Source organism: Falco punctatus (assembly GCF_963210335.1).
Source record: "Falco punctatus genome assembly, chromosome: 6".
Taxonomy (NCBI): Eukaryota; Metazoa; Chordata; class Aves; order Falconiformes; family Falconidae; genus Falco; species Falco punctatus.
The window spans coordinates 73,010,877-73,029,839 of record NC_137585.1 but is presented as its reverse complement, the minus strand read 5'-3'; the positions used below and the strand labels follow the sequence as shown (position 1 = coordinate 73,029,839).

General features: G+C 36.0%; 1 protein-coding gene across 13 annotated transcripts in view; it reads right to left on the bottom strand.

Moving 5' to 3' along the window:
- CACNA2D1 (calcium voltage-gated channel auxiliary subunit alpha2delta 1) overlaps positions 1-18,963 on the bottom strand; it is a 434,287-nt gene that overhangs the window by 184,573 nt on the left and 230,751 nt on the right. For all 13 annotated transcript variants that reach the window (XM_080392375.1, XM_080392376.1, XM_080392369.1 and 10 more), the window contains exon 5: positions 18,549-18,593. In XM_080392375.1, the coding sequence (XP_080248501.1) occupies positions 18,549-18,593 (45 nt within the window). The remainder of the gene's footprint in view (positions 1-18,548; positions 18,594-18,963) is intronic.

The window sequence follows — 18,963 nt, the reverse complement described above, 5'->3', positions numbered from 1 at the left end:
AATAGATACTAGCTTTCAGCTTCTCCTATCACTCATCCCACGGAAGAAGCTTTATGCCTTCTGCCAAAATCCAATTAAATTTTGTTGAAACAGAGGGTTTAAACAATTATTGTGGTTTAACCCTGGCCGGCAACCAAGCACCACACAGCCAGTTGCTCACTCCCCCTCACTCAGAGGGATGGAAAGGAGAATCAGAAAAGGAATGCAAAAGTCAAGGGTTGAGGTAAGAACAATTTAATAATTTAAACAGAATAAAGAGGTAAGAACAACAATAATAATAACAATAATACTAACAATAACAATAGCAGCAAAATGGAAAGGTGGGGGAAAAAAAGAGTAAAGCAAAAGCTGTGCACACAAGGAAACCAAAGCAGAGCAAGGAATTCATTCACCACTTCCCACAGGCAGGCAGGTGTCCAACCATCCCCAGGGAAGCAGGGCTCCATCACGCCTAACAGTTACTTGGGAAGACAAACGCCATCATGCCAAATGTCCCCCCCTTCCTCCTTCTTCCCCCAGTTTATATACTCAGCATGATGTCATATGGTATGGAATACCTCTTTGGCCAGTTCGGGTCAGCTGTCCTGGCTGTGTCCCACCCCAATTTCCCGTGCCCCTCCAGCCCTCTCGCTGGCCAGGCCCAAGGAACCAAAGAGTCCTTGATTTAGTATAAACATCACCCAGCAATAACATCAGTGTCCTTATCAACATTGTTCTCACATCATAGCCAAAATACAGCACTGTACTAACTACTAAGAAGAAAATTAACTCTATCCCAGCTGAAACCTGGACAACAATCCACCTGAATGCCTTAAACTTTCAAACACAAAGTCTACTTCCCACATTTCTATTACAGCACCCACCAAAAAATTACCGAGATAAAGACCCAGTCTGTTATTCTTCCTACCAATATTCCATGATATCAAAACAAGAATATGAATTTTAAAAACTCTTCCCAGTTTAATTTATGCAGGTTAGCAGATCTACCGGAGCTACATAAAGTAACATCGAAGCTTTTTCATCACTGTTATTGAGTTTTCCCGGGCATATTTTGTGACGTACAACTCTGATTTTGAGAAAATATATCTATGTGCCCCAAAAAACCCAGACACACCAAATAACAAAACCCTTTAGAAGTTCCGTGGTTTCCTTCACATGGGATTAATTTTGCTATTAAATCTGATGATGTCTAAACTCGTTCTGCATACGACAGGCAAGGGTTACAGGCAAATTAGCATGGCACTCAGTTGGGTCACCACCTCCTGACCAGCCAGCCTGATGCTGTGCCAGGACTCACACATCCAATGTTTATAGTGAATCCTTACTGTAGAACATAAAAATTGTTTGGTTTTCATTTGCCAAATTTATGAATTTCAAGTAACCTACGTGTAAATGGGGGGGTGGGGGGGGGGGTGGGGGGGAAGATAAAAAAAGATTAAAAAGGGAAAACATTATTATGAAGTATTTTACTCTGCTATTTCTATGAAAAGCCTGACAGATTGCAGCATTGGTTGGTACAGTTTTAATACCCAGCTAAACTTTGTTTTCAGGAAAGTAGCAAAGCACATATTTTGAAGCATGTGAATACAATTAATATCCAACTCCAACCAATTTCTCTCTCAAGTCAGTAGCTGAAATGCAATCAATACTGGCACGGGGAAATCCCACAGGGGACAGTGGCTGAAGATTAATTTTCTATCTATTCAAACCTGGCCTTCACTTATCGAATTATATTGTTACCTACCACTGACAGTCAGCAAAATAACACGCTCATTTCTCTGCAATGAGTCTCTAGACCAATTTCTCCCTCTCTTGTGAGGTGGATGAAATCCATTTCTCTTTTCACTTCACATTTGTGGCATTTTAAGGCTTCTTTTTTTTAATAATAATAAATAGAGTATTTTTTTCATGTGTCTACCATTCACCATCAGAATAAAGGGAAATTGATATAGCAGCTAAAATTCAGGTAAAGTGGCTTCTGTACCTGTTCTTTGTGATCTTGGCTAAATCACTTTTGGCATGACCTAAAATAAACTGGAGATTACTTCGTCATTCTGTAAGCCAAATATATAGCAGAAATAATGCAACTTCTCTTTCAAGGGCTTCATGAACATAAATTAATGTATGCACATGAGGTAACTGGCAGCTTTATGCCAAGAGGTATCACTACCAGATGCATATAGAAAAGCAAACAGCCATTAAAATAAAATGAAACAAGGTCATTTCAAGAAACACGGACAGTTTAGCAGCCTGTTTCACTACAGCTGAACGTATCCTGACTCCTTTCCACAGCATTCAGTTACTTATCATCATAGCCATAGGAAGACAAGCCGATTTTGTATCTCTGCTAGTAAGTTTTCATCTAGTTGAAAAGCACTGCTTACTGTAGAAATGAAAAATATTTTTTCCAGAAATATAAAACTTACTGGATTTTGCTTCTTGCAGCTGTTGAAAACTGAAGATCAGAAAACTGGTATTAATTTTAAAAATATCATCAGTGAAACACACACAAGAAACCCCCACAACCAAACTAAAGCAAGCTTCAGTTGTTTTCTGAAAGCAGACTCTTTTCAGGAACAATATTGAAATTGCTCAACAGCATCAGGACAAAAGAATAGAAGGTAGCTTTCTTTTAATTCCTGAACCAATAACCAGCAAGAAACAATGTCACTTGCCTGCTTTCATACTTGCATAAAATAGAAAGGAATCAGTTACTAGTATTTTCCATTGCCCTAGTATCTAGGGACTGTGCTTTGCATAAAACTTTGCTGTCTCTATCAAAGCCATTTTAGAGAATGAATGCAGAGATGGAATTATAATTGTTATGGTTTTAGGGGCATCAAAATCCTTGCTCTGTCATTTGTCTTTCCTTGCAGATATGCAAAAGTTTTATATTTTCATCTCTAGCATTCTGCCCTTTGTTGATCTCTGAATATCTGTTGAAATTTCTGAATGTAAAATTTTAAGCATTTGAGTCTCACTTGACTATGCTTCTTTTAGTCTACTCCCAGATCTACTCTGTACAAATGAATGATATCATATATAAAATAAGCATAGAATTTTTCCTATGCTCAGTTCCTTACTCAAAATCAATTTTGCTGTTTTGCTGGGTTTTCTTCTTCCCTAAGGAAAGTAATCCAATAGAACTACGTATGCAGCCCCTCCAGCACTACCTGTGGCCCCATTAAAAAGTTAAAGCTGGACCTGATGGGAAGAGTAAAATGAGACGTTACTTGAAGCACACGGCTCAACATGCCTGCAGCAAGCAAAAGGATGGTAACAGCTTTTCTAAGGACAAGATAGAAGTTAATTTTGAAAGGGCAGCTAGAAAGCACTTCTAATAGCCATAGCACATTCATTACATTTCAGATAATGCCATAAGTGCATTGCCTTCTGATAACTGTTTTTATTTCCTTGTCAATAGATGTGATTTTCCAGCTGTGGGAAAACTGCCAAGTGTGTTTACATGGTTCTGACAGAACTGCAAACAGTTTACTTTGTTTCTGTATGTATTGGTGGGAGATTCTGTCTTCATTCGGCTACACAACATTTTTAAGCAACATCCTTCTGTCTACTCTTAGGGACAAAATTCAACCAAAGGAGTTACAAATGAAGTAAGAATATAGCTGGCTCAGAACATAAATATGCTTGCTTTATCTGTTAGAAAACAGAGAGATGTTTAACAAAAATATATAAATATGTTCATATATTTAAAGATATGAATACATATATATAGGGTCTGGGTAGCTTCAGATGTAGGGAGAGAGTTTTGTATTTGCAACTGTCAGTGTGTCATGCTCAAGGGCTATTTATTTAAAATACATACAAGCTGTTGTGCTTTTAGTGTTTCCATATGCTTCTAACATATCAGTCGGTTACTGTATGTCAGTAAGAAAATGAATGGAAATCCGGATTGAATATTTACATTAAAAAAAATAATTTCTTTTATAGCAGTTATTTCCAGCATTCGGCCAACTGAATTACTTTAGTATGTGTCAAATATAGAGTCAAATTAATTAAAAAGCATTTATTTGCCTCTTAATCCATTTTTATGAATGCAAACTATCTTTTGTTGAAAACCATTTCTATACATCTAGTTACAGACTTGTCCCCATCTACTGTATACACAACTACATTATTTTTCATGGATGGTTTGAAACCTGCTTTATGCATTCATTTATCTGACTGACCTTCATGTCAGAAGGTTCACAGCTTTGATCAGAACTTCTAGATACCCACAAAATTATTATATATCCTAAACATAATACTGTTTTCTTCTTCTTTGGATCCCAACCTATTCACAAAATTCACTGAATCATTAGTTTGGTTTCATGAATAAATGAATCCTTGATGTAATTAATTTATCAAATGTAAGGACTTGGAAGCCTGGTGACAGACTTTAGCAGGGCCTGCAGCGTTAGGACAAGAGGTAATGGTTTTAAACTAAAAGAGAGTAGATTCAGACTAGATATAAGGAAGACATTGTTTACAATGAGGGTAGTGAAACACTGGCATAGGTTGCCCATGCCCCATCCCTGGAAACATTCAGGGTCAGGTTGGACAGGGCTTTGAATGACCTGATCAAGTGGAAGGTGTCCCTGCTCATGGCAAGGGGGCCGAACTACATGACCTTTATAGGTCCGCTCCAACCCGAACTATTCTACGATTCTGTGAAAATCTGGCTGTCTTGTAGCATTTCAGGGAATTACATTTTAGAGAAACAGATGAAAAGGATTGGGTTTTCCTTATTTCTTCAGGTGGAGAGAGTTTCAAAACAGAATACCAATCTTGTGGAAATCATCCTGTTTGAAAGAGTTGACATTTCATCTATAAGTAAGGGAATTATAGTTTCTTGTAAATAATAAAAGTATTTTCTTAATTTTTAACAAAAAGGAACATTATCAAATTATAAGAGATCATTTGGCAAGAAGCTAAAAAAAACTATTAAAAAATAGTAATAAAGGAATTAATGAAAACTATAACAACAACTATTTTGAATTTCTAATGACACCACCAATATTTTATTATCCATGTTGTGAGGAAAAACACTAAAAGGATGGATACTATTTTAGTTTTGAATCATATCCACAGGACCTATCCTTGTATTTTATAGCTATGGCTTACAAATCATTAAATGAAACTTCTATACAATTCTGCAGGTAGAAAACAAAGACACAGCCTGTTTTTAAGAACATGATGAATAATTATGCAGTTAGAAAAGGTAGTCACCATATGACTGATCAAGTATTAAAGGAATTCTGTGGTAGGCTAGTGGTCCAAATGGGACAGAACATGGCAATATATCATATTAAAAATTCAAACCTGTTTAACTAATACTTTCCCCAGTGGAGCTGAACTACACACCTGCTCAGTTTTTCTCTTTTAAACTGAAGATAAGAATTCAAATTTCGACAGGATTTACCAAATGGAATTTGTTCCACTTTGTAAGCCAAGATAATTCCTCCGTCTCCTTGATGTTTACTTGAAAACTAGAAGTATAAATTGCCTCAGTCAGTCTATTCCTGCAGCTAATGCCCACTGAGCTCAGGGAAACCACCTTCTTGCAATCACAGGCCCAAGGCAAACAAGCCACAATACGTGTGCCCCTGATTTGAGGTGGCAGAGACACTGTTCTGCAAGTATAAGGCTAAGGAAGTTAGATCAGGCAGCAGGGTGAGGCTGAAAATCAGTCACCTAATGGTATTAGTAGTTAACGCAATTTCTTTTAGAAACCTGTGCAATCAGCTTGTCTTTTTTAAAACCGACATGACATTGTAGTGAGTTAGAATTAGTATCTGTTGAAACCTTGATTTCTTATTTAATAATCAGAAAATAATTGAAGGTTATAGTTTTTTCTCATTACTACAGCTGACTTTCACAACAAAGCTGTGTAAAGTCTGCTGTAGTAACATCAGTAGGCAAAAAAAAAAAAAAAAATCATTTATCATTAACTACAAAGTCAGGTAAAATGAAATATGTATTTTAAATATTTAAGCATGTAAGACATATAAGACAAATTTATCTTCCTAAAGATCCATGTGACACTTCCCCACCCCCAAGTCATCAAGAACCTCTCCCAGTCCCCACAGTGTTTCAAGGATGATGGAGAGCTACCTCTACATGACATCAGCACCCTTGGATCCATCCCATCTGCCTCCATGGACTTGTTATTTGTCTGACTAGCTTCAGTGGTCCATAATTCTATCCCCTCCATTCCTGAAGGTTCAGACAACATTCTCCATACCCCCCTGGGTTGTACATCCTGGTCATGAGTTCAGGATTCATGATGCGTAACCCCATCTTGAACATCCAAATTTGGTTCTCTTCTATAAGGGGCGATGGCCTGGGAAAACCCAGGGGTTCAGGACCAAGGTGTTCACCAAGAGTGATTTTCCTACCCACGCTTAGGTTATCATGTGTTGCAAAGAAATGCCTACGTCAGTACCGACTTTAATAGTGGCTTTACTGGGTAAGATGATATCATTAGCCAACACTAGGAATACAGGGTCACATTAGAATAAAAGCATATCTTACTCAGATTTAAATGTTGTGAGCAATTCAGAAAAGCCCAACCTGTTATTGAAACAAACAAAAGCCTTTAAAATTCATAGCCTCCTTCAAATCACTGACCATTCACATGCTATTAGAGTATTCAAACATATATAATACAAATATATATATATATATTTTCATTGTTTACAAAAGTCCCACAGAATATTTGGTCATCTACAATTTCAAGACCAAAATGCACTCTAGATAATTTAGATTTTTCATACATCACCCAATTAAATTTCAAACTAGGAACTGTTCTACTATTCTTGAATAAATTACACTACCTACCTTTTACCACTCCCATATCTGATTAAAGATCATATCCCTCGAGAACAAGAAGTGTTAAATCATCTTAATGCTTCATTGGGAGTTAGTTATAATACCAACGGAATGTGAACATTTAATTAATTTGATTTTTTCGTCTCATGCAGTTGTCTTTGCCATGCTTTGCTAAGCCATCAACTGATCCTGTTTCACAGCACATTCTTATCTTCAGTCACACAGGTTAGGACCAGATTTCGTACATCCTGCAGCATACTAATTGGTCATTGCTCTTTCTTCTTAATTTTTACCATCTTCTGTGTCAATAACAATATTAATAACAGTAAAGCCTTGCTTTGAAAAGAAGGTTGGACTACATGACCTTCAGAAGCCATCCTAATCCACTTTTTTTCTGTGATTCTCTGAGTTAACACTAACAGGGCTCAAAACACTATACAAGCATCACTCATTAATTCATGCTCACAAATATAATGCAGCTTTTCACTAATTAAATGCCAAATGTATCTAGATAGATAAAAGTGGTAGGTAACACTAACCATGCACTGACCTCTGGGATACGTATGGACCATAGACTTTCCCTGCAGAATAAATACCATATAATTCAAGTAAACTGCCATAACAATATGTAACTGGGTTTTTTTTAAAAAAATCCTAGTGTGGCGAAATCCTAACAGTGCAGTAAATTAGAAGAATACAATTCACAGAGACTGAAAGAAATTTTAGGAGGCTGTTCTGCCCAAGAAGAGAAGCACACCAGAAGGAAAAAAAAAGAAAAAAATGGTTTTAGGGTCTGAACAATATAGTTACACACTGGCTTAAAAGTTATTTGCAATATACACCATAACGACAGCTGCAAGAGTAGCTTTAATTCACCTATTCATATACCAACAGTAAAACCTCTGAAAGACTTCAGTCACAAGACAAAAGCAGAAGCAGAGATGACCTTTCACATCCATGTGGGTAAGAAATGTTTCTGAAACTAAACCCCAGATTGCTTCCTACCCAGCCCTACTGAATGCATGACTCCGGTGCAGAACTACAGCGTAAATGACCTTGCATAAAGTGAGAGGCTTCAGTTCTAAAGCTCTGCTGCTTTGCCATATTTATGGCAAGTACTGGAAACGATATGTTACTGAAGAGCACTGCAGGAAAGGATAACACTACATACAGTAAGGAAGCCTTATACTTCACAGAACAGACCGATCATCCACTTTACTGACAAACACCTACAAATGAAATTAGATATGGTTGTATTCTTCAGTCTTTTTTTTCATCTATTCTAAAAAAAAAAAAAAAAAAAAACAAAAAACCAAAACCAAACCAAAAAAAAACCACCAAAGCAAAACAAAAAACAGGGACAGAGCTGGTTGAGAATGGGTATGCAGAAAGGCCAGGGAAAGCGATCTGGCCCTTTGCAGACTGCATTGGGCAGTTCAGAAATGCTCTCATTTGCAGAGTCAGGGGTAGGGCAGGAACAGGCAAGGAAATGCATTTCAGATCATTTATACTGCAGGCAACTCCCTGAAAATCCCAAAACAGGGCAATGCATAGATTATTTCCTGTTTGGGGATATATTCAGAATCATAAACCACTCTGAAAGCATCTCCAGGAAAGCCGTTACGGTACTACATCTCTGAGTAAAGCAGCATTTTATGTAATCTGAGGAAAGCAAACCTACATATTAATATCCCAACCACCTAATGATAATTGTATACACTTCCCAGAATGCCTCCTTTCCCCCATATACAAATTGAATATTCAAGAAAATTTTGTAATTATGATATTTACTGGTCTCAGCCATACTTAGATTAAGGGTTCATTTGGTCATTTACCTCAGCTGGTATATGAGTAAGCAGTAGATCAGAACCACAAAGGATACACTTATCAGCCCACTGTCTTTATATTTATTTTTTTTTACTTGAAAAATATCACTCAAAGGTTTTGGTGATTTAGCTATCAAGTCTAAATATAATATTTTCATAAGATTTAGTAAGTACTCCATTCAGGATTCTTGATATGTGCCTACTTTCACCTTCAATCAATCACATGAAAACATCAAATTTAGTCATTCACTTTGGTTTGTACCACTTAAAAATCTCAATGTGACCCACACGTTTCAAAGTGACATCAAAACTCTCGTACAACATTGCTAACTGCAACTGGGCAACAAAGAGCTCACTGAAAATCACTACTTGAACATTCTATAACACGTTCAGTTTTTGGAGCTGCTTTCATTTACCAATAATCAATTACACTGCATTCACTGCAATTGTTGCCACTTTTGCATTTGATATTAGTAGGAAATATCCTGAAGGAAGAAATTTTCCATTAAATTGGTGAATCACTAGCTTTAGGGCTGAATTCTGATCTTTGATGTGGCATAAACTTAGTCTCCATTGGGAGACTTCAAGCGCTGCTCTTTTGTGCAAATTTGCCTTCAAGGTAGGATTCTCTGCATTAAGAACATCCTCATCTTTTTTAGGACACTGACAAGTACAGTTATCACTCTTGCCATTATTATTTCATAACTCGGTTTCACAGGTAGGAGATAGCTTTGAGGCAGTTATATATTTCATTATCATGTATTTTTCATTGCAGCCTTGAACGTATATTCATTTGGGAGAAGACTTGCACAAATTTGAATAAAGGAATAGAAATCTGACACCTAGGTTTTTTTAATGGAAATAGTAACACACACACACAAAAAAAAAAAAAAAAGGCCAAGAAGCCCTGCTCCCTGTGGCAACAGATCATTATAATTTCAATAAGAAGCTCAAAGGAATGCCTTTTTTCCCTACAGGTTGGACTCAAACTTGCCTATAATGCCTTGAAATGGAAAGACCTGACATGTTTCCCAGTGATATTTTGTAAAAGGCACACATTCCTCAGTGAAAAATGCAAAAAGTCTTGCTACTAAAACAGACAATGTCAATCATGCCCTCACTATCAGTTCCAATGCTCATTTTCCAAACAATGGCATCCAAGTCACACTGTTTGAAATTGTAACACTGGATTCCAGACATGAGAGACGTAAGTGCACAGCAAAAACATTGGAGTACACATTTTCTTAAAAGACCTAGAAGTCAAGGTACCATGAAATTACAATAAATAAGAACAGTAAGTCCTCTTGTATAAAAAGGGTGAACAAGAGATGCAAGAAAAAACACACTTTTCCTTCTCCTCCCCATATACTAAAAATAAGATGCTTTCTGCTGTCTTATAACAGGAATTTTCTACATCTTCACTGCAGCAAGTATATATTTTAACCATAAAAGTTTTTCTTGTTATACACTGCAGTGTGAGAGATACAAGTCCTCGAAGCATAATTAAATTTGTCACATAAAACATAAAAAACAAATCTACAATTTAAAGGCAATTCATTTTCAAACCTATCAATTCAAATGAAATTTTGCCAACATATGTACTGAAGTAAGTATGTTGTATGATATCTAAAACATAGCAACTTCAAAGGTTAAGATATCTGAATATATTATATACTTGAGAAACACAGGACAGAGGCTTGGAATACTCTCAGGAATCAAAACGTGCAACAAGCAGGAAGCATTTTCTGAAAACACAAATAGGTTAGGACTTCTATGGGAATCTAATTTTTCCCCCTTCATTTCACAAAATTTTAAATGTGTTATAGACTTAATTATTAATGCCATGTACTATGGGCCAGTACCAAAAGGTGTAGGTTAATATTCAAGATATTTAAATTAAAATTATTTTTTAATTAAGAAAAATTATAATATAGCTGAAAATATGACATTTATTACAGATTAGAAATTAGTGTTCTAATGAAACTTCTCTAAGGCTTTAATAACGTTCCCTCTATAGGTGTGTCAACAGTCCTTCTTTAACAGTCTTTCATAAAGTAAGATAAAATTCATGCTAGCACAAGTGTTCTTTTCCCCTTATAGCTTAGTTCAGTCTAGTAGTGAAATACCCTAGCAAAATGTCACCCCTGTTGTTGTAAATTAAAAAAAAAAAAAAGAAAAGAAAAGAAAGGCTGGAATCAGGCATTCATTTGTATAGCTAATACCCAATAAGGGGGGGGGGGGGGGGGGGGGGCGGGGTAAGAAGGAAGAAACAAAACCTCAGTAAAATGTTGTATTGTCAAGAATCAGAATAACTGGCACAGGTGCAGCCTAAGTCAAAGAGTTCAATTTCAAAATATCTCCATCTAACATAAGGCAACTAATATTTCAGTCTATTATACAAATTTAGCCATTAGCCCATTTTGGTACCATGATTCTCCAAGAACGTACAAAATATCCTCTAAAAGAAGTGTGAACTGGTGTTTTCCAGTGAAATTTTCCCATTTCCAATTCTACCACACACCATCAGGAGATGTGACATTAAACAGAAAATACGAGAACTAGGTATGTAAATACATGTAAATATTATTTAATCTGATATCTGCAATATCGTGGCCTGCTGAAAAACCCTAGTAGGTTCAGAAGGAGAAGAAAATTAATCTTAAAAAAATAGCTGTAATTTACACACACGAAGAGCAGCAACAATAAAAATAATCCCTAAAGAGACCTGCTAAATACAAAAGCTACTTGTTCATGTCAACTTGAGTGCAGGGGTGTACAAATCACAGTTATTGTCAAGTTATCTAACTAAATTTTCCAATCTCTATGAAACACACTTTGCCCACTTACTCATCACAAATGAGAATAGCTGGGGCAAATTCTTTATGACTCATTTTAACAATTTTTTTTTTTTCATCTTCGAAGTAAAGAACAAAGAGAAGATAAAATGAAACACTGCACATCATAACTGTGATTGTAACATCACAGGTAACTATGTGAAATGGATGCAATGTCAAACCATATTGGTTGTTGTACCATGAAAGCAGAGGGAGTAAGAGCACCACACTACTTTAGATAAAGAAGTTAGCTGGAAACTATTGCTAGGCTGCCCTACTGCAAAAGTAGACTACGTCTTCTCCAGCCTAGCACTTAAGCTCATCCTAAATTATTTGAGACTAATTTCTCACTGGAAATGCCTATCCTTCACTGTCTATGAAATGCCAAAAAATTAGTAGCTTCAGCTCAGGATGCTTTGAAATCCACCTGTAGCTAAAACCAGATTGTAGGACATTGATTTTGTTATTTGTATTCTGGCATCCAGAGCCAATCGAAGCACTGAGGTAGAACTCTTCTTACACATGCAGATACAAGGGAGATTTCTAAAGGTGTGTATTATCAGAATAACATTTAAAAGACCTTCCAAAACCAGAGGAAATTTGTATCTGCTGGATGACACATAATAGGTAAAGCAATCCCTGCCCCAGCTTTCTCAGGGCTGGTCTTTACAATCAGTCTCACTTTTCAGCCCAGCAACTGGCAGGTGTTGGACTTGCCGAACCCGGCATCACCATTCCAGTCTCTAGAAAAGTCTCTTTATACCTTTGAGACTTGATCCCTGGAGGACCCCATCTGCCCTGCCCCAGCTCCAGACCTTCCTCCCAACTAACAATGTTCAGGTGCAATCTCCCCCTTAAGGGCTCTACCTGACCCAACAGGCAGCAGCTCGGACACTGGCTTATAAAGAAAACTCTTCTTTTCTGCTGGCCAGCTGTAAAATACCTTCAATACTACACTTGTTTGCTGAATAAATCTTATCATTCTGCCATTTTTCTATGTATGTAATGAGGAAAAAAAGCCAGAAAATTCCTGAATTCTTCTGGCAGCAGGAGAAAAAAAATCAGCATGTCTTTGATCAAATCTAGAGTAGCTTCAGACTTGGTTTCAGGTAAACCCGGGCTAATTCACTATCAGGTTTTCTTTCACTAAATTAATCATAGCTGCAAATCACAGCCAGTTTAAGCCAATTTTGCAACACCTGATACCATAAATAGCAGAACTGTAAATGTGCCTCCTGGATAACAATTCTGTTCTCTGGTGCCTCTGCCCAGCATATAATTTGGCCATATATTCATATTGAAAAATAATAAGAAAAAGTTTGGGGAGTGGGAATTATTTTTGTCTTCTAAAAAGCATAGGATGTGTACTTTCTGAATGAAGCAAGTGGCAGGATGTGTCCTGTATGAAAATTTTTTTCAGCTCTCCATTTTAAAATGGGAGATGGATTCAGCAGATGGAAAGGGAACAGGTTATAGCTTAGCAGGCAAAAGATTATTACAATCAATTCCTATGTTCTCCATCTATGCATTCCACCTGATATGCCCACAACTGTTGTATATATAAAACCCACCAGGATTTTTTTTGAAATTATGTTTAAATTTACACCTAATCATCCTTTCTTAGTTTTACAACATTTTTCAGCTTGATGTAGATATATATTTTTTCATCATTACTATTTACAAAAAAACCTCCTCAATAGCTGCATTTATGCTGCAGTTTTAAACTCAGAGAGCACGAATGTTTCACATATTATTCCAAAATAGCAAAGCAACACTGAATTAGGAATACTACTATGTGGCAAAAACAGTTTATCAGTCTTAAAAGATTTCTCCCTGCAATTTTTATAAAATAAAAAATGTTGTCGTATTTAAACCAGCCATAGGCATGCTCCAGATTGCTTCCCTTCCCCCCCCACACACACACACACACTGACCCTAATTAGTCACAGAGTGTATTCACATTTTGTGCAGATACTTACTCTGCAAAAAGACCCATAACTTCCACAGCTTTAATGTTAATTAAGTAAAATCCAATAAAAAATTCTATTATCACTTAATACATGATCAATAACTGCACAAGAAGTACTGCTCTGTTAGTGGTGACTGCAATCCAACATGGGACTGCACGAAGGGAATCTCTAATAAATCACTTGTGTTAACTGGGGACACTACTTTTACCACCAGATGCAACTGGCTGGTCCCAATTAAAGCCTAATGAGTAGAAGCTGCAAACTTCCAGGGGGTGTGGCTTGTTTCATTTTAAAGAAACATTTATTTGTTCATTTGTAATACTTAAGTCCTTTCCATTCAAGCACTGAAAAAAATCAGTCTTCCTTTCTTTAGGCTGTTGTACCTTGTGCAGGAAGGAGTTTATAAAACTTCGACAGGAAACTACACTTTAAAAAAGTAGAAAAGGAGCAAGATGCAAAGAGAAGATCAGAGAAACATTAAGGAAGAATGAAAACTAAGCCATTGAGCAATTCAGTGCATAGTGGAGAGATGGATTACCTGAACACATGGAAACACTAAAAATAGATTTAGAAATAATCTATAAAAGAGATGTGGAATCAATAGAAATAAAATGGAGATCAGTACAAAAAAAGAGGAAAGAACTGAACTGTAAAGCAAAAATTACTATAAACAGGGTGGGGTACAAAGGACAAGAAAAGAAAACAGGCAAAGCCATATTAAAATTTATGGGAAAGGGCATCTGAATGTGGTACCACTCAGTTGTCCAATAAAAGCACCGCAGCATTTGTCCAAATACTATACAAATTCTTGACACCTGCAAATTAAAGTGCGTGACACAGACTCCAATATATCAAACTGAAAGGGTTCTAGGAGAAAGGACAGTGAATGAAAACCTGAGAGACAGGTATTAAATTACAAGTTTGGCCATTATCTTCCTATGAGAGATGAAAAATGGGAATATAATGCCTCCTACCTTGTTGTGAGGATAAAACTCATTAATTATCATGAAGTGTTCACACATTACATACAGTGCTGGGGGGGCAATGAGCAAGTAGAATCTAATTGCTGTTGTAGGATAAAGAGTACAAAAGATATATTACTGATTGATGGACTAAGGGGTTACAAATTGATTGTTTTATCCGAAAGGCTGAGAAATCCAAAGGCCAAAGAACAATTGATATTCACATGCCTTTTTAAAAAAAAAAAAGTCCAAGCAAACACAGTCATTAGATTCAAAAAGGCCCATAAAGATGACAGATGAAAAATGAGAGGGAAGGAACTCCTGAACACAGCACATAAACAGAAAGAAGGAAATAAAACTATACTGCAGCATATTAACATACACCAGAAAAAATACACAGAATTTAAGTTAGAAGATTGTTCTTCTGATAAATCTATAATTTTAAAAGGATGAGTGGAGACAAATAAGATCTGGCAGGCAGGACCTGTGAGATTAATTACTTCTAATTCTTCAACATCTAAAGGTTAAGATCTAAAAAGGTCTGTTATAGGAACCTGGTCACCAGAGGGAAACACACTCCTAGAAGTGATTCTGCTGACCTTAGACGCCTATCTCAGATTAAACTGAACAACTCTCTAGAGATATGCACAGTGACTCACTTAGATACCTAATTTTTAAAAAATACATTACTGCTACTAATTATTCCTACTTACACTGAAAAAGAAATATAATATCATGTCCTGGGATTAAATGAAGGCTCACAGCAAAGAAAAAAAAATATGAATGTTAGAGACAACAAAGAATGGATGGCAAAAGCAGTTTTACTAGGCAGTGCTTTAAGGATGATTCTATTAGGATCTTTCTTTAAAAAGATACCACCCAGGTACTCTCAAGTATTTTTTCAGGCAGGACTGGGGAGAAGTGTCTGTGGTGTTTGCATACATACTTGAGACTTGGATGTAGATTTTCTCAGAAAAATTCAGATCACTGACCATTTTATGCTTACTGCTTTTTCTTTCAGGTTAGATTACTGATCACAGTGAACAGACACTAATACAGCTATTTCCACACTTAATGTGCTTTATCAAAGAGTATTTAACTGATTATTACCACCTTAATGAGATGCAAATAATCCATAAGCATACCCACAGCTTTTTATTCCCAACAAAGTGCTACAATTTGAATAATTTTTCTTTTCTTGGATTCCTAATCTGCTTTATCTAATCATCCTCAACTTTCCTGACGAAGGAAGAGAATTCTTACATTTCAAATTTTTAAAGAAATATTTGCATAATAATTTTAACACTAAAAAACTCAAGACACAGAAGAGCTTTTTTTAGGAGGTGAATGTTAGTGATTCCTGAAATACAGGGCCTTTTAAAAAGATATAAATCTGCATGTATAAATTACATCTCTAAAATAATTGGGCTTTCTCTATATTATAAATAAAATTTATTTTGTTTATTAATAATTAATACTGATATTGCAGCTGAAGGAGGATAATGTTTAGCATCATTATGAAACATTCACCTTTTCTAAATAGTAAGAATTATAGAATCATTTAAGTTGGAAAAGATCTGTAAGATCATCAAGTCAAACCATTAACCTAGGACAGCCAAGTCTACCATTGAACCATGTCCCCACATGTCACATCTCCATGTCTTTTAAATACCTCCAGGAACGGTGACTCAATAAGTATCCTGGGCAGCCTGTTCCAATGCTTTACAGCCCTTTTGGGGAAGAAATTTTTCCTAATGTCCAATCTAAACCTCCCCTGGCACAACTTGAGGCTGTTTCCTCTTGTTCTGCAGTTTGTTACTTGGGAGAAGAGATGGACACCCACCTTGCTGCAACCTCCTTTCAGGTAGTTGTAGAGAATGATAAGGTCTCCCCCACCCTCCTTTTCTCCAGGCTAAACAACCCCAGATCCCTCAGCCGCTCCTCACTGGACTTTCTCTCTAGACCTTTCACCAGCTTCATTGCTCTTCTTTGCATGTGAGGAGGCAGAAATTGAGTATGTATCTGTAGGCTGAACAAATCCAGCCCTTAGCAAATATGCTAAACCAATTTATCAGTGGCTGAGATATCTGAGACTGACCTCTCTTTTCATGGTGTAATTGGAACTCAGGGGAAACTTGTTAATGGTATCTCCTTAAGTGAAAACATTTGTTCTGATCAGCTAGCCAAGAAATCTTCAATGATTAACAGAAAGCACACGCTCTCAAACAACCAGAGTTTATAAATACTGTACTTTCTAGGTATCTTTTCCCTTTGTATTATTTTCTAAACTTAAAATTTAATAAAGAGATTAAAAGCAAAAAAAAAAATATCACAAAACCTCCTTTTTTTTTTCCTTCTCCCTCTTTACCCTTTTGTTTTGAGGACTGTTATGAGGGAAATATAAATACCTACTTCAACAAATATAGCCCTAAAAACATACTGCCAAGTCAAACAGAACCACAGTCTCTATGCTATATTTTTATATTTCACACAGTCTAGACAGCACAGATCTGCAAAACATTTTAGCCCCACTAAGCTGAAATTTGTAGGGCTTAAGATTTGTCATTGTGATTCAAAACATTTCAAAATAATCTAAGCTGGTGTTGGGTTTTGTTATTGCACTCTGTTTTGCTGATGCCATGTTACAGTGTAACTTGACTTTTAACAGATTGGCCTTGACCCACAAGGAACTATTCTTAACTTGACAATAGAGGTTATTATAAACTTCATTCCAAGAGTTCAAAAAGACATAAAAACTAATAAAACTGAAACAGAAATACAAATAGGACACCTGGTGGTATAAAGGGGGGGGGGGGGCTTGTTTTTTGTGGGGGCGTGTCTGAGGAAAGTCAGAAAATGAGAGTAAACTCTGGAATGGTATTTCCTTTCCTGCCTTGCCTAACAGACTTGGAATTATGTTTTATAAGCAGTCACTTCCAAGACCTTTCCCAAGATTATTATTTAATCATAAGAGATACAGCAGGGTCTTCTACTTCACACCATAATCTACCATCGCTATACGGTACATTTACATTAAAAATCCAACATTTAAGCTTTCTAAATCTGTTTCCAGAAGTGATTAGCACCTGCAGTCCCAGTGAATTTAATGAGAAAAGACCAATGTATTTCAAATTTAGGTTACTTTTAATGAATTTTACTGAAAACATGCACATTTTAAAACTCGGCACAGTAGAATTTGTTGCATCACAACTCCAATACCCGTAACTCTATATAAGCATATCAAATAGTTCTGCTTGACATGATCTATGTACCTTATTTAATTGCCTTACAGCAGAAGCATCAATTACAATAGTGATGCCATCAATCTCTAAAGATTACTTGATTAAAAAGTGCAAATGAAGCATGCTGACAATTCTGATTAATGTATTTACAAATATTTTTTCTATGGTTTTATAAATTAAAGCTGTAATGAAGACAAGCAGTTGTATTATCTCAAGTGAAGGTGAGGATAACTTGTCTTCTCCCTAGAAGACATTAAGATTTCTAATAGTTAAAGCTAGCCGGGAAACTTCAAGATGAGTTTTAGTAGAAACAGAAACTGAAATATCATACATTTTGTCTAAATATTGGGACTGGATTTTCAATTTCCCCAAAGCTTATTACATTCATAGGGGTTATCAGAAAGGGCATGAGAATAGTTACTCAGCAATATTTTACATTTGCTTTCCTTTCATGTAAAAAACATGTAAAAAATTTCTTACAAAGAATACAGAACAAGATCATGTGAGCGTGGAAAACAGGGCCAAAAGATGGTTCCTTCAAAGCAAACTATTTACATTTATCATTTTGATTCTCCAGTCCTGTAATTATGATTTTATTATATTTCAAAAAGGGAATGATGATGCTGTCTGGATCTTTTTTCTCCCAGTATATTCCCTGCCTGATCAGTAACTCAGACTGTATGAGGGAAGGCAGACTTTGAGAATTAGAACATAAAATATTATCTAACTCTTGAAACTTTTGAAGACATTTCTAAGTTTCTTGGTTTATTGCTTCCACAAAATATTTAAATGATAGTCTTAGAGTTTCATTAATATTTTCAATCCCTTAATTTTCTGAGTTTACAGGTAATGAAACAAAAAGAAACATATTACTTTTACTTACATCATTCTGATCATCTTTTGCATTGTAATAGATTATATCATTATTCTGTAAGAGAAACAAAAGTAATTGTTAGTTTGAAAGTAGAGAATAAAGTTTGCTAGCAATTTTTATTAATATCCATTTTAAAATAAAACCACGTTTATTTATACATTCTCCTTGAAATATGATGGAATCAGACTTTTGTTGCTCTCTTGTTGCATGTAATATTTCACATGCTTGTGTTGAACTTCATTCATTTAATGCTTCTTCCCTGATAAGCAATGTAAGTCACTGAAAAAGCCAGCTAGAAAAATATAGACAATGCTGGACAAAATCCAAAGCTCATAAAAGACTTTAGTAAACTGTTTCTTTTACAGACATTTGACTTCTTCACTCCTCTGTTATGTGATTTATGCACCATGACGTCTAGCAGGCA